General features: G+C 56.6%; 1 protein-coding gene across 4 annotated transcripts in view; it reads left to right on the top strand.

Moving 5' to 3' along the window:
* Window positions 1-18,194, top strand: part of THAP4 (THAP domain containing 4) — a 40,799-nt gene extending 22,605 nt beyond the window's left edge. For all 4 annotated transcript variants that reach the window (XM_042995941.1, XM_042995940.1, XM_042995942.1 and 1 more), the window contains exons 3-6: window positions 1,576-1,735; window positions 2,673-2,782; window positions 3,566-3,669; window positions 17,929-18,194. In XM_042995941.1, coding sequence (XP_042851875.1) covers window positions 1,576-1,735; window positions 2,673-2,782; window positions 3,566-3,669; window positions 17,929-18,048 — 494 coding nt within the window. In that variant the 3' untranslated portion in view covers window positions 18,049-18,194. The remainder of the gene's footprint in view (window positions 1-1,575; window positions 1,736-2,672; window positions 2,783-3,565; window positions 3,670-17,928) is intronic.
* The last annotated feature ends 5,012 nt before the right edge of the window (window positions 18,195-23,206 follow it).

The following is a 23,206-nucleotide window of genomic DNA, read 5'->3' as shown; positions in this document are numbered from 1 at the left end:
TGTCTCCCTCCGTCTCTGGGTCCTTCCCTGTCTGTCTCTATGTCTGTGTCTGTCTGTCTGTCTCTCCCCCGTCTCTGGGTCCTTCCCTGTCTCTGTGTCTGTCCATCTGTCTCCCTCCGTCTCTGGGTCCTTCCCTGTCTGTCTCTATGTCTGTGTCTGTCTCTCTGTCTCTCCCCCGTCTCTGGGTCCTTCCCTGTCTCTGTGTCTGTCCGTCTGCCTCCCTCCGTCTCTGGGTCCTTCCCTGTCTGTCTCCCTCCCCCTCATCCCAGGCCCACGGGGCCTGGCTGCAGTTCCACCACCGCCACCCTAGGCTATGTGCCCAGGGGAAGGGCCATGCTCACCAGCCCAGGCGGGCACTGCTCTCAGAGGGGACTGGACCAGCAGGTGGGGCCTGGACAGCGGCTCCAAGTGCTGCCCTGGATGCGACACAGGGTCCGCTGGACAGAGAGCCTCTCAGAGGCTGTGGCTGGCTGGCTGGCTGGCTGAAAAACAGCGATTTCTGTTTATTCTGAGAACCGCAGGCCCAAACCATCCGAGCTTTGCTCTCCCCTTGTCTCCCTGATGCCTTGAACCTCGGGCGCTGCTCGCCAGCCCTGCATCCCAGACATCAGTGCGTGCAGCTGGCTCTCCCTGCAGGGCACCCCTGGGATCTGGCCCTTTCCACCGGCGACACGGGGCCCAGGCCGCCCTCTTCCGCCGCCAGGCACGTGCTGCCCCCGCGTCTCCCACTCAGACGTCCCCAGGGTCCTCCAGGATCTGGCCCGGCTGGCCCTGAGGAAGCCTCCGTGTCCCGGAGCGGCCACAGGCCCACTCCCACCGCGGCCTCTGCACGCATCTCAGGGGGCCGTCCTCCGCCCTCGAAGTTTCAAGCTCAAATGCCACACACCCCCACCCCCTTTCGGCTTGTCGCCTCTTTCGCCACACACTCAGCATCCTTTTCTTATTTCTTGGTGGACTGCTCTCTTCCCTCGGTGGGACACCGGTGTCCCTGTGGGCAGGGTGTTTGTCTGCTCTGTCCCACTCCAGACCTTTGACTATGAAGCTTTTATTCCTGGTCTACACCATAGGTGGTAGCCGAAGTCCCGACTTCACTTTTCTCTTGTCGTCTAACTACGAAAGTCTTATGGCCATGCTCACTCCCAGCTGTCCACAGGCCATCTGCAGAGGCCGGGAGGAGCCGGCCAGCTGGGGGAAGGAGCGGGTTTCCCCCCCAACCCCCCCCCCGGCCACCTGTGTCTGCCTGGGCGGGCTCCCACGGTGGAGGGGCGACCCGCCGTTTTCCACCCACAGCTGTTCCCACTTCTTGCCGCCAGCCTGGCGCAGGGCAGCCCTCCTCCGCGGGTCCTGTCTTCCTTGGACTTGGCCTCAGCCCCGCCCACCTCCAGGCCCTCTTGCCGTCTCCCCCGTGTGGGAGCTGCATCTGACAAGATGACATTTGCTGACTGTCTCTCCCCGGCTCGACGGCCGGCTGGTGCGCGTTCACGGAGGCACCAGCTCTGCTGTCCGCACGAGGGCGTGCTCCCTCACCGAGCGTGGACACGGAGCCCACTGACCGCCTCTTCCCTCTGTCCTCAGAGCCCCCCACGATGAACCCGGTGGTGGAGCCGCTGTCCTGGATGCTGGGCACCTGGCTGTCCGACCCGCCGGGAGCCGGCACCTTCCCGACGCTGCAGCCCTTCCGGTACCTGGAGGAGGTGTACATCTCCCACGTGGGCCAGCCCGTGCTGAACTTCTCGTAAGTGTGCCCCCGACCGCGTGCGAGAGCAGGTCCGGGCCGGGGACGGAGCGGCGGGCGCCGGGTGGGAAGACACAAAGGAACTTGGTTGTATTTCGGAGACGCGCCCTCTCCCTGCCCCGAATCTGGTCGCACAGTGGGTAACGAGGTGCTTCCTGGTGGTCGCATTTCTGAAGACGCGCGGCCGACCACAAAGCCTCGGGCGTGTTGATGCAAACACACCATCAGTGGTGCCGGCACTCGGTTAAGTTCCCAGTGTCTGCCGCGGTCCTGTATGGAGACCAGCCACCCCCGTGTCACTGAGAATAAAATGACGAACACGCCTTTCCCGGAATTCCCCCCTGAGCCGAGCCGTGTGAGGTCTCAGAGAAGCGGTTGGTATCGTGGTTCTCAGATTCGTGCCACACAGCCAAGCGCACGGCCTTTGAGGTCCTCTGTCAGCACCCTGACTTCGTGCCTGCTGTGTCTTACGTGGGGGTTGGTGGGACCCCCGAGCACGATAATAGCTCCCAAGAGGCAAAGCCTGGGGTGAGGGTGGGATTCGACTGTGCTCGTGGGGTGCGTGGGACTGAAAAGCACGGAGGAGCCTTGCGGGAGGCGCGTGCCTAAACTATGGAGACCGAGTTTCTGTCATCAAGGTCACTGTCAGTCGTGATGCTCGGGAAGACGGGGACACAGACGAGAGCGAGGGCGGGTGGCACCTAGAGGAGCGGCTTCTGGGTCGGAGACAGAAAGTCCCGACGTACCTGGCAGCCGGGCCACACACGTGGCCTCTCGTGTCTCTTGGGCCGTGTCTTTTATGTGTCTCTGCATTTTCCACGTGAACAAGAAGCATTTGGTGGGTGGGGGCTTCGTACAGTGAGACGGGCACGTGCACGCAGCCCGGCCCTGTCTCGGGGGAATCCGCTACCTGGGCCTTCACCCTCCTGCCCGCTAGGTTCAACGCCTTCCACCCGGACACGCACAAGCCCATGCACAGGGAGTGTGGCTTCATCCGCCTCAAGCCCGACACCAACAAGGTGGCCTTCGTCAGCGCCCAGAACACAGGTACTGTCCCTGGACGGCCCGCCCCCTGCCCGCGTGCCAGCAGAGGGGTGGCCAGCGCCAGAGGTGGCATCTGCGTCCCGCCTGCCACTCTGCAAGTGACCTCTGGGAAGCATCAGGCCTTCGGACAGGCCCAGTGGGGCTGGCGGGAGGGAGCTGGTGGCAGGGGCTGCGGGTCCCCTTTTCCCCTGAGCTGCACACGGGTGTTTCCCGTAGGCTGGGGCTGCGTGGAGGGAACCAGACCAGGAGGCCTACACGTGGCCCGAGGTTCTCTGGAAGTCCGCACTGCCCCCAGTGCCAGGCCACCCTAAGATAGCTCACAGGGTTGATTAATTGGAAATTACTCAAATCACACCTGCTTGACCTTTAACCTTGCTCACTGGTCCAAGTGAGGCTCACTTCCTAGAAGCAGGTGGACAGTCAGAACCAGCCCGACTTGGGGTGGGCCTGCCCAAGGCAGTAGTGAGCTGGAGGTCGAGGGGGCAGCAAACGGCCTGGAGGGGGATGCCTCCTGGCCTTTTTCATGGGGCCCAGGGCAGGGCCAGGGTCAGGGCACCCCCGGAGAGAATGACCCTCCACAGACCCCCCCCCCCGCCCCAGCTATAAGAGGACCCGTGAGTCTTTCCCCCTCGACGCCTGGGAGTCTCTGTGCTGGCCAGGGGGACAGGTCATTGCCTCGATGGCTTCAAAGTTCAGACCTGTCGAAGCCTGGGGTGCAAAGGCCGGTGGTGAGAGCAGCGGCCTAGGAAGCCGCGGGCGGGACACTGAGGACTGGCGGTCCCACAGGCATCGTGGAGGTGGAGGAGGGCGAGGTGAACGGGCAGGAGCTATGCATCACGTCCCACTCCGTCGCCAGGATCTCCTTCGCCAAGGAGCCCCACGTGGAGCAGGTGAGTCCACACCGCAGTCCCCTCACGGGTGCCCTCGCCACCGTCACGCACTCGGGCCAGGGTCACGGCCCATCCCTCGGCCTGAAGTCTGCCTTTCTGCTTGACCGAGCCTGTCTGCCCGTGCTTTCTCGTGCCCGCATGGGGGTGTGCCACCATTCAGACACCTGGTCCCTGGCCAGCGGGCGGGGGCCTCGGGTTTGCCGTTTTTCGGGCACACACGTCCTTCTGCGTTTGTGCTGTCCGCTTCTGCGAGATTTCTCCCGATTGAATTGCTGGGTCAAAGGCACATTTTAAATCGTGACAGATTCCGTTAAAGTGCTTTTCTTGACCGCCGCGTTCCCACCAGCGTTGCGTGAGGGCACCTGGCTCGCTGCTCCTTCATCAGTGCTGCTCGCAGACTTACTGGCCCTCGCAAGCCTGACGGATCGAAGACGGCATCTCGGCCGTGTTTACGTCGAACTCACGGATGCAGCGAGCGTCCCCACGTCTCCTCTCCTACTTGACGTTCGCGGTCCTTGCCTGTGTTGTGTGCGTTGTCACTTACGGGCGCTTTCTGTGTGTGTGGCTGGTACCCCCGTGTCTGCTGCTTATGTGACACAGTCCCCGTTTGGTGGCACGTGGTAGTTTGGTTTGTGCCGTGCTCCACCACCCGTTGTGAGCTTTCCTGTCGCTCCCTCCAGGGGTCTTTCCCTCCATGGCGTCTGGATTTGGGTTCTGGCTCTGGGAGGTGTTTCTGCTCAGATGACCAGAGTATCCAAGCATCCCTCCCTTCCCCACACTCTTGTAGCTTTTCACACTCAGACCCCAGTCCGTCCCAGATTTGTTTTCCCGTGATGCCATGTACAGACCCGTGGTGACCAGTGCCCCACAGACCTGAAGTGTCCTGCCTGGCTCGGGCCCATCCCACAGATGGGAGAGGAAGTGTCCGTCTGTCTGTCTGCCTCCTCACTGACAGTAATTTAAAATTGTTCAATAACGTAGGTTCCCGATACTCCTTTCTCTAAATTTCCTTGGTGAATTCTTCAGCACTTCCTCTTCTGCATGAGCCGTATGTGCTGGGCTGCACAAGTGCACGAATGAATCCGGGGAGAAGCGGCCTCCTCGTCTGCAGCAGCACACAGCGGCTCGGGGCTGTGTTGCCATGGTTTCAGGTCTAGTTTGCGCTCTTTCGGGGGCACCAAGTTTCTTTCTTTATAATCTTGTGTAGTTATGTAGGTGTTGGACGTTTCATGGCAGGTGACGTCGTGGTCCTCTCTAGCGTTCGTGGCTGTACCGACGGCATGTGGCTTCGCCTTCTGATTGCTGTTGGTGGTGGGAGGGCTCTGGTTTCTGTCCACCTGTGCTGAACTGGGACGTGTCTGTCACATCTGACAGCTGGTTCTTGGGCACAACCCTGACCGAGCAGAGACGTGTGTTGGCGCTCACCCCGTGAGGGGCTCGCGGGCTGGTCGGGTAAGGACATCCTGTTTCTACTGTGTTTTTACTATGGTAAGAATTATATTCAGGAAGGGGTTTTGAGTTTCATCAAATGCATTTGCAGCCTCTTTTGGGAGGATTCTGTGTTTTTTCTCATTGAAGCTGTTGACGCAGTGAATCAGAATAATAACTTGTAAGTGTTGAGGCGTGCCTGCTTTTTGAGGGTAGCTCCTACTTGCATGATTTTCAGGAATTATTATCCATTTGGGTATCAGTTTTTCACAGAGTGAGCTGGGAGCTTTTTAGTGGTTTCCATTCCCTGACAAGGAGGGAGCCCCGTGGAAATTGCCTGTTCCTGGTGGGTGTCCAGGGGACAGCATCTGGGCCCAGCCTGCGCGGCCCCTGCTTCCCTCCCTGCTTGCCTGACCCTCTCCCTCGTTGCTCCGTTGGCAGCCTCCCCTCACGGTTCCCGGGAAAGGTGCCCTTTCTTCTAGGTTTTCAAGTTTGAGGAAGAAGTGACACGTACTGGTCTCTCTCTGCCATTCTGTGTCCACCTTACATCTCTGATCTTTTGCGTATGACCGTTGTCTCTTTTTCTTGCTGGTACTTGCCAGAGGTTACTTATTTTATCGGGGTTTTGTGGAGGTGGGGGGAGCTTTATTTTTGCTGGAGAACTGACTTTGGGCTTTAGGAAACAGAGGAGCCCCTCTCTGCAGGACAGAGGAGGTGAGGTGAAGCCTGTGGGGGCAGGGCCAGAGGAAGGGAGGGGGGCGGGGACTGGAAGTGTGTGTCTGTCCTCCCAGCAGCTGGCAGGCAGAACGCCTGGCTTCTGCAGACCCCTGGGAGTGGCAGGTGTCGGGACAGGTCCCTGCCTGTCTGCCACTGAAGCCCAACCCCGTCCTCACCCTTCTCTGTTACTTGCCATCTGTGTTTGGTCGTTCAGGACTCCACACTGTCCACGCGGCTCTGAGACAGCGGGTCCAGCCCCTGCCCCCATCTGACACTGAGGATCAGAGAGGCCCTGCCTTCCAGAAACTCCCCGCGTCCTGAGGTGCCGACTTGTGCGGTCAGGCTGCTCTGACGGCCAGTGAGGCTGAGCAGTGTCCATCCCTGCCTGCTTGGTCCCTCCCCTTGGGAAGTCCTGACCCGGCCCTCTGACCCGCGTCCGCTGTGTCTGTCCCGCCGGCTTCGTCCCCATATAATTTAGATATAAGCTCCTTGTCAGTTACTTGTGGTGCCAGTATCCAGTCCTGTCTGTATCACTTCCTTCTCTTACTAAACTTTAATTATATGTGGTTCAGTTTCCCAGGCTCTCCTTTCTGGATAGGTTTTGGTGTTTCCTAATTAACCAGTCTTCCCTGAACACAGGTCAGAAAATACGTATTCTATGTATTTTTTTCCGGAAGCATTACAGCTTGACTTAAAACCTCCCCTTCAGCTCATCAACGCACCTAGACTTTTGTGCGGATAAAAGGCTCGCTGTCCCAGCCCAGCCGGAAGGGCCTGCGTCACCCTCCCCGTCCAGGCGCCCTGCCTGTCTGCCACCCCCCTCCCCGTCCAGGCGCCCTGCCTGTCCACCCTGGGCCAGTCCACTGTGTTTTAATTATCAGAGATTACTAGAATTTTTTTTTTTTTTTTTTTTTTTACTTAAAAAAAATCAACTCTTTTGAAGTATAGTTACGTAGAATTAGCGCATACACTTGAGGTGTCCATGCCCGTAAGTCAAGACCGTAATAGCCCAGCCCCCAGCCCCTGCCCCCCAACCAGGGCCAGATTTCTGTTGCCACAGACTAGGTGTGCGACTTCTGGGACCCCTTATGAATGGAACCATCCAGTATTTACTCCTTTCATTCAGGGAAACACTTTTGAGATTCATTCCTGCTATTGCTCTTAGCGGAAGCTTGGGTGTTTTGATGCCCAGGGCACGTCCGTCACAGCTTTGTCTACTCTCTTTGACGGACGTGGGTTGGTTTGTTTGCAGCTCTGGGCCGTCACGAGCGTCTGTGCGCTCCTGCACGCAGACACGTGGTTTCACTTCTCGGGTGACGACCTCGGCCTGCCACCGCCCAGTCCCGTGGGCGCCAGGCTTACTGGTGCCCAGCGCGACCTCACTACGGTCCCCGGGCCGCCCTCTCTGCGGCACTGGTCCTTGAGTGGCCACGGACGGCATTCCCTGTGCTGATAAACACACTCCCGGATGCCTGACGGGGTCGCACCCTCCTGGTGCCCGTTTCTCATCTGTGAAGCCAGCGCCCGCATCCTGTGCCCCTGTCGCCCAGCTCTGAAGGTTCCGCCTTCTGCATGCAAGGTCTGCACGTTGACACGGTAACAGCGTTCCAGCTGATGACTTAGCTTTTCGTTTCGTTAACAAAGTGTCTTACTTTTCACGTTCTGTTACCAGTCTTGTCTTTTTTACGGTTTGTCCTTTTAATGCCCTTTCGTAAGTTGTTTTGCCCAAGCCAGGCAGCAGAGATGAATAACTTGCATTTTCTCCAAGAATTTTTATGGTTTTCTCTTTTACTTTAAGGTTTATGATTTTGGAATTGATGTTTTTTTGTTGTTTTTTTTCCTTAATGTTTGTTTATTTTTGAGAAAGAGAGAGAGACAGACAGAGCACGAGTGGGGGAGGAACAGAGAGAGAGGGAGAATCTGAACCAGACTCCTGGCTCTGAGCTGTCAGCACAGACTCGGGGCTCGAACCCACGAACCGCATGATCGTGACCTGAGCTAAAGTCAGACACTTAACCAAACCACCCAGGCGCCCCTGCTATATTATTCTCTTAATGTGATTCGTTATAGGAACAGTTTTTCAGATGTCGAACCAACCTTGCATCCTTCAGGTAAACCCCACCTGATTGTAATGATTTATCATTTTTAGTTATTGCTGAATTTTTGTATTGCTAAAGTACATAAATTGGAGAAGTTTTGCTTCATATTATTTTTTATTCTAATCATCCGGAGTTTAATTTCCTCCTGTTTTTTGATTTCTTAAATGAGAAACTTGCATCATTGATATCTAGCCCATTTTTAGCTTGTAACACTTGAAACTATGAATTTTCCTGTAAGCCCTGCCTCAGCTGCCTCCCTCAGGTACTAGTAGAGTGTGTTCTTACGACCTCCTAGCTCAAAATATTTTCTCTGGTGACTTTCTTTTTGGAACTGGATTATTTGGAAGGTATGCTACTACTTTCCAAATATTTAAGGATTTTCTACTTATCGTATTGCTAGTGACTTCTAATTCAACTCTGTAAAGCCCAGAGAACATGTTCTTAGAGTTACTTTATGCCACAATGTGTGCTATAACTTGGTGAATATATCATACACAGTCCAGATGAGTAAGAAGTCGACAGTTGTCGGGTGAGCGGACCTGACACTGTTAGGTCAGGTCGCTTGATGGCGTCATTCAGATTTCTAGCATACTACTGAACTTTTTGGGGGAGGGAGTCTGGTTCTATCTGATTGCAGACAGGTGTTAAACTCTCCAACAATCATTGAGGCTAATTCTCTCCTTTACTTCCGCCTGCTTTTGCTTCACAACTTCGAAGCTCTGTTATTAAATGCGTACGTATGATATTTCATGTTTATGACATGTTACCCTTGGTAACTTGCATGTACCTTGAAGTTGGAGAATAACACAACCATACCTGCTCTCCGGTGGTGGTTGTCTATGTGCCATGTCTGTCTTCCTACCTTTCTACATTGAGCCTCTTTGTCTGCATTCAGAGTACATCTCTTGTAGGCTTGCTTTTATTGTCAAAAAACTATATTTTAACCGGAATGTTGAGTCCACTTACATTTAAGAACAATATTACTCGTATGGTTGGTTGTAAGTCCGCCATCTTGATTTGTTTTTTTGTTCTTTCTTGTTTTTGTTCCTTTACTGCATTCTCTTGGGTTAAATATATTTGGCATTCTGTCTTACTCTGTTAGGGGTTTTTTTTTTTTATGTTTATTTATTTATTTTTTAGAGAGACAGAGTGAGGGAGGGCCAGAGAGAGAATCCCAAGCAGGCTCCGTATGGTCGGTGCAGAGCCCAACACAGGCTGTAACCCACGAACCACGAGATCATGACCTGAACTGAAACCAAGAGTCAGAGGCTTAACTGAGCCACCCAGGTGCCCCCCCCCCCCCCCCGCTTTTTCTTATTGAAATATAGTTGACACACATTGTCACGTCACTCTCAGGTGTACAACGCGGTGGCCGGACAGCGTGGGCAGGACGCCGTGCTCCCACGAGCGTAGCTCCCGGCTGTCACCGCGTGACGCTCCTCCAGCGCCACTGGCTGTGGTCCCGCACCGGGACTCCTTCGCCCCGGAACCGGAAGCCTGGCCCTCCCTCTCCCCTGCGCCCTTCTCTCCAGCCCCGCCCCTCCCCTCCCCTCTGGCAACCACCGGCGCGTTGTCTGCATTTATGGGTCTCTTCCTGCTTTTTTTGCTTGTTTTGTTTTTTCGATAACACATATAAGTGAAATTCTCTGGTTTCTGTCTTTCTTTGGCTGATTTGTTTCACTCATGCTAGGCCCACCCACGTGGTCACAAATGAGAGGTCTCATCGTTTCTATGGCTGTTAGCTTCTCAACTGTGTCTCCCTCGTTTTTTTAATGGTTGCTCGGAGGCTACCGTGACATTTGCCCCTTCACACTGGTTGTGGATAATCCGACTTCACAGCCGATGCTTCCTTCTTCCCGCTCTGCAGTCCCACTGACCGTTTCTTCTGTACGGTGTCGTCACACCCGTAACACGTTTGTGTAAACATCGATGTCAAAAGTACACACACACACACACACACACACACACACCATAAATCTTCACAGTACTGTTCTTTTGGCTTTAAATAGTTGATTTGCAGGGAAATTACAGTGAGGGGAAACGGTGCCCTCTTCTCATTACCCACTGCTTCTCTGTGTGCTGCTCTCCTCTCCTCCCTGTCGCCCTGCGTCTCCAGCGGTATCATCTCCCTTCATCCCCAAGACCTACATCAGTGGCCCTTCTCGTAGCATAGTCTGCTCTCAGCAAGTCTCTTGGGACTATTTCACTCCCGAACTTTGTTTTTTCTTTTTTTTTTTTTTTAAACTGTGGGATGAAATACATACAACAAACTTTAGCATCTTGACCGTTTTTCAAGTAATTGTCTCACGTTTATGTATTTGTTTGAGAGAGAGAGAGTGCACATGTGCACGCCAGCACGGGAGGGGCAGCGGGGATGGGTAGAGAATCCCAAGCAGGCTCCACACTGTCAGCACAGAGCCCGACACAGGGCTCGATCCCACAAACCGTGAGATCACGACCTGAGCCAAAATCGAGAGTCAGACATTTAACTGACTGAGCCCCCCGGGCGCCCCACATCCTACCTGTGTTTACGGACGTGCGTCCGTGGTGTTAAGTATATTCGTGCAGTCGAGCAGCCATCACCACCGCGCATCCCCAGGACACTTGGGTTTCCTAAGACTGAAGCTCTATGCCCCGTGAGTCACGACTCCCCGTTGTCTCCCCCTACGGCCCCCGGTGCCCCGTGTCCCACTCGGTGCGCTACGAGCCTGACGACTCCAGGGACCTCATCCAAGCAGAGTCGCACCCTGTGTGTCTTTGGTTACTGGCTTATTGTACGTAGCGCAACGTGCCCAGGGTTCGTGCGTGTTGTGGGATATTGCCGAACTTCCTTCTTCGGGCCGCGTACTACTCTGTTGTGTGTATGTGGTACATTTTGCTCATCCGTTCATCCGTGGCGGACGCCAGGGCCGCCTGCACCTTGTAGCGGCTGGAAGGCGGTTACCGTGGGTGCACAGACATCTGCAGGACGCCGCTTTCGGTTCTTCTGAGCGTGGACCCGAAAGCGGGCTGGCGGGGTCGCGCGGCGGTCCCGTTTCTGGTTTCGTGAGCCCCACGGCGGCTGTGCGGGAGGCCCCCTCCTCCACGTCCTCAGCCTCCGGCCGCTCGAGCCGTTGGGGCGGCAGCCGGACTTCTGTTACCAGAGACGCGACCGGCCGATGTTTCTCTCGTTTCGTGAGTTGTTTTTACTGTTTGGTGTCTTTGGACGCATACAAATTTGTAATTTTCACGAATTCCGGTTTGTCTGTTTTTTCTGTTGCTGGCTCTACATTCAGTGTCACGTCCAAACATCGCCAAGTCCCGCGCAGTGAAGCGTTTGTGCTGTTTTCTTCTAAGGGTTTTATTGTTTTAGCTGTGACATTGAAGTCTCTGACTCGCGTTGAGTTAGTTTTTGTGTGTGGGGCTAGGGAAGCGTCCAGCCTCGTTCTTTCGCACGTGGACGTCCCGTTTTCCCAGCGCCGTTTGTTACAAAGACCGTCCTTCCCACATAGGGTGGTCTTGGCAGCTGTGTTGAAAATTGGCCACGTATGTGAGGGCTTGTTTCTGAGGTGTCTGTTCTGGTCCATCGTCTGTATGTCTGTCTGTATGCCAGAGCCGCGCTGTTGTGAAATCAAGAGGGGTGTGTGTCTTCCGGTTTTGTTCTTCCTTTTCAGGATTTTTTTGGCTATTCCGGGTCCCTGAGAATTCCATGTGACTCTTAGGATGGATTTTTCTGTTTCTGCAAAACATATCGTTGGGGCTTTGATAGGGATTTCGTTAGTTTTGTAGATCCCTGAGCAGTGTTGATATCTTACTGATACTGAGTCGTCTAATCCGTGAACGTGGGACGGGCATCCATTTATTTATGCTTACTGTTTTGGGGTGGGTTTTTTGTTTGTTTGTTTTTGTTTCTGGTGTAGACTGCCTGTGCGCGGGAACCACCCAAGACGTAAACTGAAGGTCTCCTCAGGTCTCTTCTGAGCCTTTCCCTGGGCGTGTGCAGGCACACTCTGACCTCCCCGTATATGCCCTGGTTTGTCCGAGTCGCTAATGTGTGGTTCCCAAAAGGGGAAAAGGAAGAGAAGTTGGGGAAAGGGGTGCCGGCCCTTCAGATCTCCTGTGGGCCTGGGCTGGTCTCCTGAAACTCTTGGAACTGTAAGATTGTGTTTTTCATATTTGGGGGTTTTCAGACATTATTTCTTCAACTGTTTTCCTGCTCAGTTATTCCTGTTTTCCCCTCGGAACTGCTGTTAAGCATATGTCAAGCCATTTAATCTTGTACCACACATCCCTGAGGCTGTTGATTCTTCAGTCTGTTTTCTCTATACTACTCAGTTTGGATATTTTAAAAATTGTATTGGGGCTCCTGGGTGGCTCAGTCGGTTAAACATCTGACTTCGGCTCAGGTCATGATCTCACGGTTCGTGGTTTGAGCCCCATGGCGGGCTCTGTGCTGACAGCTCGGAGCCTGGAGCCTGTTTCAGATTCTGTGTTTCCCTCTCTCTCTGCCCCTCCCCCGCTCGCTCACACACACACACACACACACACACACACACACACACACACACTCTCTCTCTCTCTCTCTCTCAAAAATGAATAAACGTTTAAAAAATTTTAAGATTTTGTTTTATTTTTAAAGTTCATGTATTTTTGAGAAAGAGCACACATGTGCAGGAGTAGGGGAGGTGCAGAGAGAGGGAGAGAGAGAATCCCAAGCAGGCTCCACGCTGTCGGCAGAGTCCTGCTCAGGGCTCGAACTCACAAACGGCGAGACCGTGACCTGAGCTTACAATCAAGAGCTGGACGCTCAACCGACTGAGCCATCCAGGTGCCCCTAAAGATTGTATTTTTAAGAAATCTCTACCCCCAACATGGTGTTCGAACTACCAACCCGGAGATCAAGAGTCACACGCTCCCCCTGAGCCAGCCGGGCGCCCCCAACTTGGATATTTTTATCGACCCGTTTTCGATTTCACCAAGTCTTTCTTCTGTCTCCAGTTAAGCTATTAAGTGAGTTCTTCATCCTTCTGTCTTTGTGCCTTCTCTCAAAGTGACCTCTCTTCCTGGCTTCCTCTCTCCCTCACCTCCCCCTCGCCCCACTCTGGCAACCCCCTCTCCTTGTCGCCCGCGAGCAGCAGGGCAGGGGTCTGGTTACAGTCGTGGAGCAGCTGCGTGTCTACGGCCGTGAGACAGACACTGCCCCCTGGACCCACTGTGAACTCCTCACCCGTTCACAGAGACACGGAAGCAGCCTTCGTGTGCACCGACGGGCAGAGCGAGTATGTGTGCGACGTGCACCCACACACACGCACACAAGGAATGTTAGAATTTTAAAATGAATTAAGTCCTGTCATCTGCCACATGGATAAAACCCCGAGGGGATCGTGCTAAAGTAAAATAAGGCAGGAAAAGAAACACTGCTGGTTGTTGCCTAGGGGCGGAGGGATGGCAGGTTGTAGGTCAAGGGCACAGACGTCCAGCTAGAAGAGGAGTGAGTCGTGGGGACGTGATGCCTGGCATGGTGTCTGCAGTTTCTACCGTATTGTATACAGTAGATCTTACAGATCTCACACCCCGTACACAGAAAGTAACTGTGTGAGGTGATGGGGGTCAGCTAGCACCAGAGACACCTGCGTCCAGCCCACACTTTGCACCTACACAGTGTCGTGTGTCTCAGTAAGCTGGGGGCGAGCGTGCGTGCGCTTGGATTCTCGGTCGTGCGGACCGGCGGCAGGCCACCGAGGAATGACGGCAGGCCGGGCTGGAGGGTAGCTGTCGGCTCGCCGGGATTCCCGCGGCTGTGAAGCTCGGCCCCTGTCACCTCCGCACCCTCCACCACACCTCCACATCAAACCTGCTCTACGGCGAGCACGGTAACCACTGTGGCTTCCTGATTTCTTTGTTTTAGGAACTAACACACAGTGAAAGCCATCTTCCTCCTGAATTTCCTTTTCCACCTTTTCTCTACTGAACAAAACAAGGAAAAACATGCTTTTAGAAAGCATTAAGACATCAAGAAATTCTCACAGCGCGCCTCCCGCCGCAGCGCACTTCCCTGCGGTGGGCGCAGTCTAGGGAAAATGGGCACCCTTGGCTAAGAGAACAACTGGCGTTTGTCAAGAGGGACTCTTCTGCACCTCCAGAGGCTCGTGGGCCCTCGGCCCGGCTGCGTGCGCGGGAGCCGGGCTCCCCGCGGTCTGAGCGTGCCGTCTGCGATCACCGGGCCGCCTGGACCGGCTCCCCTTTGAAGCTGTCGAAGCTAGCGGCTCCTTCCAGCCTCCCGTTCCTCAAATGACGATCTGTCTGTGGCCCAGATGGGTCTTCGACGATGCCTTCGCTGTCGTGGCCGACTTGGGATGAACACGGAATTACTCTGAGCGAGCTTACCAGATTGCTGTCTACGGGCAGAGGCCGTGGGAACCACCGAGCAAGGCAGCGTGCAGCCTGCCTCGACTTTACATCTTTCCAGCGACCGGCAGTAGGGGGGGACGAGAAACGTCCTCCGAGGGCCTCCAGTTCCAAAGGAACCTGACGGGCGACTCTCGGGGCCTGTGCGCTGGTGCTACCGTTGCTGGCTTTGGCTCCGAGTGCTCCGCTGTGACCGCTGTCATCTCCGCGACAGGCTGACAGCACTCCGGAGGCCACACGGCACGTGCCGGAGGTGCCCGACCTGACCAGAGCCCAGTGAGTGTGCTCTGGGGGCGGTGGGCGCAGGGTGGCCCCTCGCTCCCCAGCCCCGCATCCTTCCTGGACTGGCGGTCGGGCTGTGCTCCCCAGGCCTGCCTCCTGTCTCCTGCCCGCCTGCTGCCCGTCGCCACGCCGCTTACGCTGGAATAGGATGGCCGTCGCAGGTTTGGCACGGAGAGGCAGAGGTGAGGGGAGGCCACACTCGGATCACTGCACCGTGAGGCGGGCTGTGGGGGGGCCGTGTGGTATTTCCAGAGGCCCCTCCAGCCATGCAGAGACAGCCGTTCAGAAAAGGCCAGTTGTCCTCAGGTGTTAGATGTTTTGAGGAGCCTCTCACGGGCTCAGAGTAAATAAGCAGCGGCCTCGCTCTTTTCCGTGGCTCACAAGGCAGTGCCTCACCTGCACGTCCCTGTGCAGCGTGGTCCCGGGCACTCAGCTGAGGGCACCGCAAGACCACATGTCTCCACCTGTGTCCCCTGAGAAGTGGTCTCAAAGGTAAAAGCCAGGCGTATTTTTTTTTAATTTTTTTTTGAGAGACAGAGACACAGAGCATGAGCGGGGGAGGGGCAGAGAGAGAGGGAGACACAGAATCCGAAGCAGCTCCAGGCTCCGAGCTGTCGGCACAGAGCCCGACGCGGGGCTCGAACACACTGACCACGAGATCATGACCTGAGCTGAAGTCGGACGCTTAACCGACTGAGCCACCCAGGTGCCCCAAGCCTTGTTTGTTCTTAAATGAAATTCCAGAAGAAATCACGTAGAATTACAGGCGCTGATACGGTGAGACGAAGCTTACGTGCCACATGAGGTCCCCCGGTTGTGTGTCTGTCTGTGTGTCTTGTTCTGGGTGCTCCGCTCCCCTGGGCCTGCCTCTTGTGCTCTCCCGTCCTCCCGAGTGTTGCTGTCTGCCCTGGGGTGACCGCCACCGGGGGGACTTTGCAGATGGGCGAGGTTCCCAAGCTCCAGCACTGGAGCCTGGGTGCAGCCTGGGACTGCGTGACCAGCACCCCCGGGCGGCAGCTGCTGGCGCTGGGGACACGCTCCAAGTTGCGGGATACGGGACGCGGACTCCGTGCGTCTCCCCTGCCCTGTCGTCTTTTTACTTTGCTTTTTATCTTCCACCACTCTTTTTCTGAATGACGGCAAAAGGAATCTTTCTTCTTCTCACGAGGAAATACAAGTGTTTCCTGTCACTTTAGCAGGAGTCAGATTTCCTCACAGGTGACCTCGGAAATCTTTCCTTGTACTTGAAGACAGAGATGAACATCCTTTGCGGGGAGCAGGTGTGTGTCCCGCCTTAGAACATACCAGTACCTTTGGCTAAAACGGAGCCCGGGAGCTTCGTTCACTGGACGCCTTTCGCGGCTGGTGCCCTTCAGTCACAAGTCAGAGTCTGGGAGACCAGAAGGAAACCGTGTCTGACACAGCGGCGTGTGACTTTGAATATAGGGAAGGTATTTTCAAGCACATCGTCATCTGAGGCATTTTTCGTACCCCTCCCATGAGCCGGACGTGGGTCAGCCCCCTCCCACCCTCCCCCGTTCACAGAAGCAAAGCATGCTGCTGCCTCAGTTTTCCCACTCGCGTGCTTCCACGCCTCGCTGCACGTGGCCACCCACATGCCTGTTCTCGCCCTGCCCTTCGTTTGCCCCTGCTTCTCCGTGCGGGGGGCCCTCTGGTCTTCTGTTTAAGGGGATACGAAATCTGTGGAGTTTCTTTTGTCTAAAGACGTCTTTATTTTGCCTCCAGTTTTGAAGAGAACACCTTGGGTGACGGTTCTGTCATTTCTCTGTGGTGCCGTCCCGCTGTATCCTGGCACCCGCCCTGCCCCTGCCCCTGCCCCTGCCTCAGGGGCCCCTGCTCTCCCGGGGCAGCCAGTGTCAGGCCCGGATGCACTTTGCATGCGAGTCTTACAGCTGCGACCTGCTCACATCTGGCCGTATGGTTCTGTCCTGTGTGCTGGGGTTTCCGCCACACGTGTGAGCTGTGACTTTCCGTCCGTCCGTCTGTCTGTCCTCACGGTCCAGCGGGTGTTTTCTACCAGCCGCTTTCCAGCTGTGACTCTTCTGCCGAATCCACCTTGGGGGCTTTAATTTTCATTATCACATTTTGCAGTTACAGAACTTCCACCTTATTCTTTCTGGCAGATCCGATTCTCTGCTGAAATTGTCCGCAGGGAATACCGTGTGGTCTCCTGACCGGGGCGGTATCGGCACCCCAACCCCACCCCGGGGCACCTGTTCCCGGTCCCCGTGCTGGTCCTGCTCTTCCCTCCTTTGCTAAGCCAGTTATTCTCTCTTTCCCTCTTGGACTCTAGACCCTGTGTGTGGAAACCTCAGGTGCCATGAGGCTCTGTGTGGGGCTGTCTCCCACCAAGGGGTGTTGTGGGGCGGACCCCGCCCGTTGCAGGCTGAGTCGCTTCAAAGCTGGCCTTGCCTGTCCCATAGCCGGTTAACTCTCGGTGCTGGGGGGCAGCCCAAAGTCCGCGGTGCTTCCACGGCCTCTCCTCCTCGCTAGGCGTGGAATTGCAGAGTGCTCCACGCAGCATCGCGCCACGAATCGGAGCTGCCGTCCCCTCGGGGTCCAGGCAGCCGCTCACGGCAGGCACACGACTCGGGTGAAGGGCCGCCCCGAGCTGGGTCTCCACACACCCTTCTCTCCGGGACCTTTGTCCCGGCTTCGGGGTGGTTCCCTGATGCCTTTAAATGGACTTTCTGAAATGTGGCTTTTCTGGTTTTTCGGAGCCGGGTGGTCAGTTACAGAGCGGTTGGCTGCGGCCTGCGGCAGAGGTCCTATTTCGTACGTTTGCGGCCCCCGGCGCGTCCGGAACACCCAGAAGGTCCCGGCCACAGGGTTGTGTCTCAGCCGTTGCGTGTTCCACGCTCTTGGGCAAACGTTCCAGACGGGTAGCATTTTCTCACCGGCCGCCGTACTTTGTTCTGACTAATTCATGGTTCCAAAAGTGCTCGTACTGAGCTTTCCGAGAACGTGTGTTACGTCCGTTCGAGTCGTGGGTGTGAAAGTGAACGGTGACAAAGCAGGAAAGAGAAGGATGGCTGGCTTCTAAGTAGGCTGGGGTGAGACCAAGTCCCACACTGTTGGTCTTTGGGGACAGCCCAGGGGCAGAGGGAGGCGCCGGAGCAGAGGTCAGGACGCCTTGACCCCGGCACGCCCGCGGCGGCTGTGGGCCCAGTGTCCGCCCCCCATCTGCTGGCGGGGACACCACGAGGCCCACGGGCCCCTGACGATGGAGGCGGCAAGTTGCGGCCTGTGCCACACGCTTGGCCTGTGGCAGGGCCGCCCTTGGAAGACAGAACTAAGGGGTTTGCGTTTGTTTTGTCCTGCTCAGATCACCCGAAAATTCCGGCTGAATTCTGACGGCAAACTCGAACAGACGGTCTCCATGGCAACCACTACCCAGCCCATGACTCAGCATCTTCACGTCACCTACAAGAAGGTGACCCCGTGACCCCGAGCGTGTGTTGTGACCCTTCGGCTTCCCCGTGGACGCCCACAGCAGGTGTGGGTGTGGCCGCAGGTCTCCGTGGGCTCCCGCGTGTTGCCACGTGTTCCTGTAACGGCGTAGAAAAACCAAATAAAAGGCCTTTATTTTTATGACGGAGCATTTTGAATATTGTCCCTCGTGTAGACTGTGCGTTTCTTCCATCTGCCGGTGGCTGCTTGTTTTCCAGTCTTTTCCCTAAAAACTTAAGGAGTGACTCTCGTGTTCCCTCACCTTTTCTTCTGGTAGTTTTGGCAAGATCTAAAATACCTATAAATCTTCAGTGGGGGAGCCGGTGATAAGCCGACACAAAGGGGATCGCGTCACAAAGGGGATCAGTTACTTTATGACTTTAGAGCTGACGGTCTCGGGGCCCCATCTGCACAGGTGAAGGGCGTTCCCGCGGCCGTGAGTCCCTCCCACCCCCCCGCTGTTCTGTGCGGACCGCTGCTCTCATTTCTGTTTGTTGTGCAGTCTCCCAGCCACCCAGCCGTCCCCCTCCCAGGGCTTCGTCCCTTCTCCCTTCTTTTCGCTGGAGTATTTTTAAACAAATTCCCGGCGTTTCCACCAACTGCTTTAGGGTGCGTATCAAAGCAAAACAAAGCCGTTTGCTTCTTCCTAACACCCCACCTTAAAAGCCCAGCCCTGAAGTGGAGCCCACGTGAAGGGAGGTGGTGCCCCAGCCCCAGGGAGATGAGGACCAAGCCTCGCCCACCCCCCCACCCCGGGCTTGGGGACAAAGGCGGCACCAGGTGAGGTGGCCAGTACCTAGGAGCTCAGGAGGGACCAGGACTGGTGACCCAGGTACCAAGGGGCCAGGGAGGTTGCTGCAGGCCAAGTAAATCCAGGGCAGGAGACTCGTATGAATTCATCCTGAGGCGAAGTCCCCTCTAGCTGCGTGTGAAACCAGACAGTTGAGGTGCTTCCCGAACATGGCAGGACAGGCACGGCGTGGACGCTCCCCGGCAGGGCCAAAACCCAAAGGCGGCAGAGTCCCGCTGTTTGGCTCCGGGCCTGCCCGGAGGCCCGCAGGGTGGAGGCCCTGCCTCCCCAGCTTTGCTGGACGCAGCCCGCACGCGGCTCCCTGGGACGCGCTCCTGTGGGATTACGCGGCTGTGCCGCGTAGATTATATGCACTTCTCTGGGGTCTCTGCGGCTGGAATCACACCAGCGGCTCCACCCGCGTGGGGCGTGGGTCTCTGCCGAGACTCCGGGCCACTTCACCCTCCAAAGTCTAGGGGGAAGTAGCAGAGCCCCTCTGGTTAGGATTTCAGCATCTGGGCTTTGGGGAAAACAAACATTTGGACTTTAGCACCGGAGGCCCCGGAAGCCGGCAGGGCGGCCTCCACCCGCGGCCCTCCCGCCCAGAGCTGCTTGCGGGGTGGGCTCGGAGCCCAGGACCAGAAGCAAACATCCGGCACGGTCTGGTCCCTCCCCCGTGCTGTTTGGGAACGGGGTCCCTAAGCCCGGAAGGTGTTCCCCAGGCTGAACTGGGGGTGTGTCTGTCTTGTTCCTCCGTCCCTTCTGTCCCCGTGGATGGAAGTTCTCGCTGGACTGTGTATGCCCAGAACTTCTGTCGCCACTCCGGCAGTCACCTGTCCAACTGCCGCCCTTTGCTGATGCTAAAATTAAGAGGCCCCGGTGGTGGGGGGCTGACCCCGTCTCTCACCGGGGAGTCCGCCACCATGGGGGATCTCTTCCTGAGCCAGCCCCACGGTCAGCGCTGCAGACTGGCCGCCTTACCAGTGTGGTCGTTTCTTTATACGTTTACGTCATCTCCACGCCAACGTGGGGCTTGAACTCACAGTCCCCCGATCGGCAGGCATGCTCCTCCCGGCAGCCGGGCACTTTGCTTTTTCCTTTTTCACAGAGCCATTGTATTTTATCGGGTCTGGCATATTTTTTATTTAACAAAATAGAGGAGCGAAAACTGCAAACCGGTCAGCAGTGTCCTGACGGGAAGAGGGGCTCCGCTCCCTCCGACCCTTCCCACCCGACTGGAGCTGAGCGGCATGGAGCGAGCACGGCTGCTGACAGCGGGTAGGACCCGGGTCCTGCGACTCCTGCCTTCCGCGTGTGTTCAGGGGCATCTGTGGGTCAGGGAGGCCCCAGGTAGGAGCTGAGGAGTCAGCTCCTGGGTAGATCAGAGATCCCAGCGGATGCCCACCTTGGACGCCATGCCTGCCTCCCTCCTTCCCCTTCTGTGACTCGGTCGTGCCTGCAGCGCTGGAGAGGCAGAAAGGAAAACCAGTCGCAGCCGTCAGAGGGGGAGGCTGAGACTCCTGCAGGTGTCAGCGGGGCGCCTCCGGCCACATTCCCCAGCGGCCCTGCCACCACCCACACAAACAGGAGAAGGAAAGGCAGGGATTCCAGGGACAAGCCAGACGTTGGGATCCCAGGCTCTCCTGGGAAACTGAGGAGACTATGGAAATTTCTGGGGCATTTCCAAGGAGACAGCGTCCTCAGAAGAGCCTGGAAACTCCTATTCTGACAGCCTGGGGTGGCGGGGGCTCAGAGCCATAGTCCGTATCGCAGAGCTGCTGACCACCTCCAGGCCTCTCTGCGCTCAACCCAGCCACCCGTGACCTACCCGCTGGCTCAGGCCTGACACTTCCCCTCCACATCCTCGTCCCCTCCTACAAGGCTCTCAGAGGCCCTGGTCTAAAAGGCCAGTCAGTGCCATGGCCAGAGTAGCCTGTCTGAGAAGGAAATCGTAGGGGAAATGCATGAGATCACGGATGGGGAGGCACCACAGCAGGAGACATTCTGTCTAGTGTTGTAGTCTCTGGAGTGGGGATGGGTGGCGGAGAACCACTCACTTCCCATCGCAGGGGCCCCCTCAGCACCGCTGTCAGGCAGGAGGGGTGGGAGCTGTTGGCAGTGGGGAACACCCCACGGACACACTGCCTGCCCGCTCCCTGGCCCCTTCAGCTCCAGCCATCTGGACCACTAAATCCCCAGGCTCTTCTGCAGCCCCCAGGGCAGGGCTGGGAAGAGAGGGACAAGTCCTGCCACCACTAGGGCCAGAGCATGGTCCCCGGGACACCTGACCCCCTCTCTCGAAGGGCTGGCTACATGACAGTCAGAGAGCTGCATGGACCTCACACTGTTCTCTTCCCGGAGCCGTGGTGTGAGAGGCAGATGGGAGAGAGGGAGGAATAGAAAGGCTTGTCAGAGACCCGGAGAGAGGCATTCAGAGGCGGAAGGGACAGGCCTCCCCACTAACTGCTTTGTTTTAAGTACTCTCTGTGCCTAACACGGGGCTCCAGATATCGACCCCAAGGGGCACCTGGGTGGCTCCGTCGGTTAAGCATCCGACTCTTGATTTCAGCTCAGGTCACGATCTCGCGGTTCACGCGATCAAGCCCCAAGTCGGGGTCTGCACTGACAGCACAGCCTGCTTGGGATTCTCTTTCTCCCTCTCTGCCCCTCCACCATGCACACGCGCACACACGCACACACACACACTTTCTCCCTCTCTCTCTCTCTCTCTCTCTCTCTCTCTCTCTCTCTCTCTCTCTCTCTCTCAAAATAAACATTTAAAAAACAAAATACCGGCCCTGGGATGAGTCACATGCTGCCCCGACTGATCCGGCCAGGCACCCCAACAGCAGTCACTCCTGCACTGGGGGACGAATTGTCAGGAAGAAACTCCTTCCGCGTGCATCGGGCTGAGCCTGGTCGCCCTGAAGTAACTTCCCAGCGGAAAGCCGGCTGCCATTTGCGTCAGAAAGCCCTAGCACCTCAAGCGGAGGCCCACACCCAAGGCTCCTCTGCTGCTCCTGCTCCCGGAACCTGTGATTCGGGTCAAAGGGGGCGGGAGGTGCTCAGAGGACAGGAGGTCGTGGGTGGGAGGTCAAAGGTGGTGGGAGGTGCTCAGAGGCCAGAGCCACAGCCGTGTCCCGTGGCCTCCGCTCTGGTGGCAGGGTGCTCAGAGGCCGCAGGCCCGCTGCCCTGCTTCCCGCCTGCGTGGGCAGAGCCAGAAACGGAGTTACACTTCATGGTCTCGGCACCGCCGTGGCCCGTTTGAGGTCGCCACGCAGTCGGCGCCTTCCCCGTGGCTGCCTCAGCACAGGGGACTCACATTCGTGTTTACGGGGAAAAGCGTAGCATCCGTGCCGTCTCCAGTTCGCGCTCTAAGAGCGCAGAACTTTTCACCTAAACTCTTTGATCTTACCTCTTCTAAGGTGAAAAATCTTGGTTCTTTGCAATATTAGTTGCTTTAGTCTCCAGGTACATAGCGTTTTCAGAGGAGTAACACCGTGACAACGGACCGAGCCTGACATCTGCAGTTTTTCCTTTTGGTTTTGCCCCTTCCCAGCAGAGAGAGCGAGTCCAGATACAGTCGAACTGGACTCATCGGTTTCCCTGGTGCCTCCGGCACCGGCTCGCCACACGAGCTCCCTGCGTAACTCTCTGATTGACTCCGCAAGGTGGCTTTGCTTACGCAAAACCCCCGACGTGACTTTGTTGCCAGAACCGTAAAATAGGGCCCACTTGCCTGCCCCCAGCTGCAGGTGCTTCTGGGGCAGCCAGGCCACGGCTCACCAAGCAGGTCCCCTCCCGCTGGACGCCCACCCCGCTTCCGGTCTTCAGCGGGCCTCACGATGTCTCCACCAGTAACCTGCCGCTTTGGGTTTCTGCCGGCGCACGCAGGCGGGACGTCCAGGAGGGGGGCTGCCAGCCCAAGGCCAGCGGCACAGGGGACCCGACCCCTGGGGGCTGTGCCCTCCGCCCCCACGGCTGTGGGAGGCCGCCTGCCCCACCAGCCGGGCGCTCGTCAGGGAACGGGAGCTGGGCTAGCTGGGGTTTGCATTTCTCTTATTTTATTTTTTTCTTCTGGGTGTTTGTAGCTGATGCACTCTTGAATTTGGAATATTAATCCTGACATGAACGTTCAGTTACAATTTTTTTATTGAGGGAAAACACACTGTTATGACGTAAAGTTCGCCATTTTAACCAGTAACTAAAGTACAGTTTAGCGGCATTTAGTACCTTCATCCTCCTGGGCAACCGTGACCTTGCCCACTCCCAAACCATCCTTGTCGTCCCGGAAGGAACCCCCCGACCACATGATGGTCACTCCCATCCCCTGACCCCTAGCCCTGGTGCCCACTACTCTTTT

The sequence above is a fragment of the Panthera tigris genome, chromosome C1 (assembly GCF_018350195.1).
Source record: "Panthera tigris isolate Pti1 chromosome C1, P.tigris_Pti1_mat1.1, whole genome shotgun sequence".
In the NCBI taxonomy this organism is placed as follows: domain Eukaryota; kingdom Metazoa; phylum Chordata; class Mammalia; order Carnivora; family Felidae; genus Panthera; species Panthera tigris.
The sequence above is the reverse complement of the archived record's forward strand: the minus strand, read 5'-3'. Positions and strand labels throughout refer to the sequence as shown.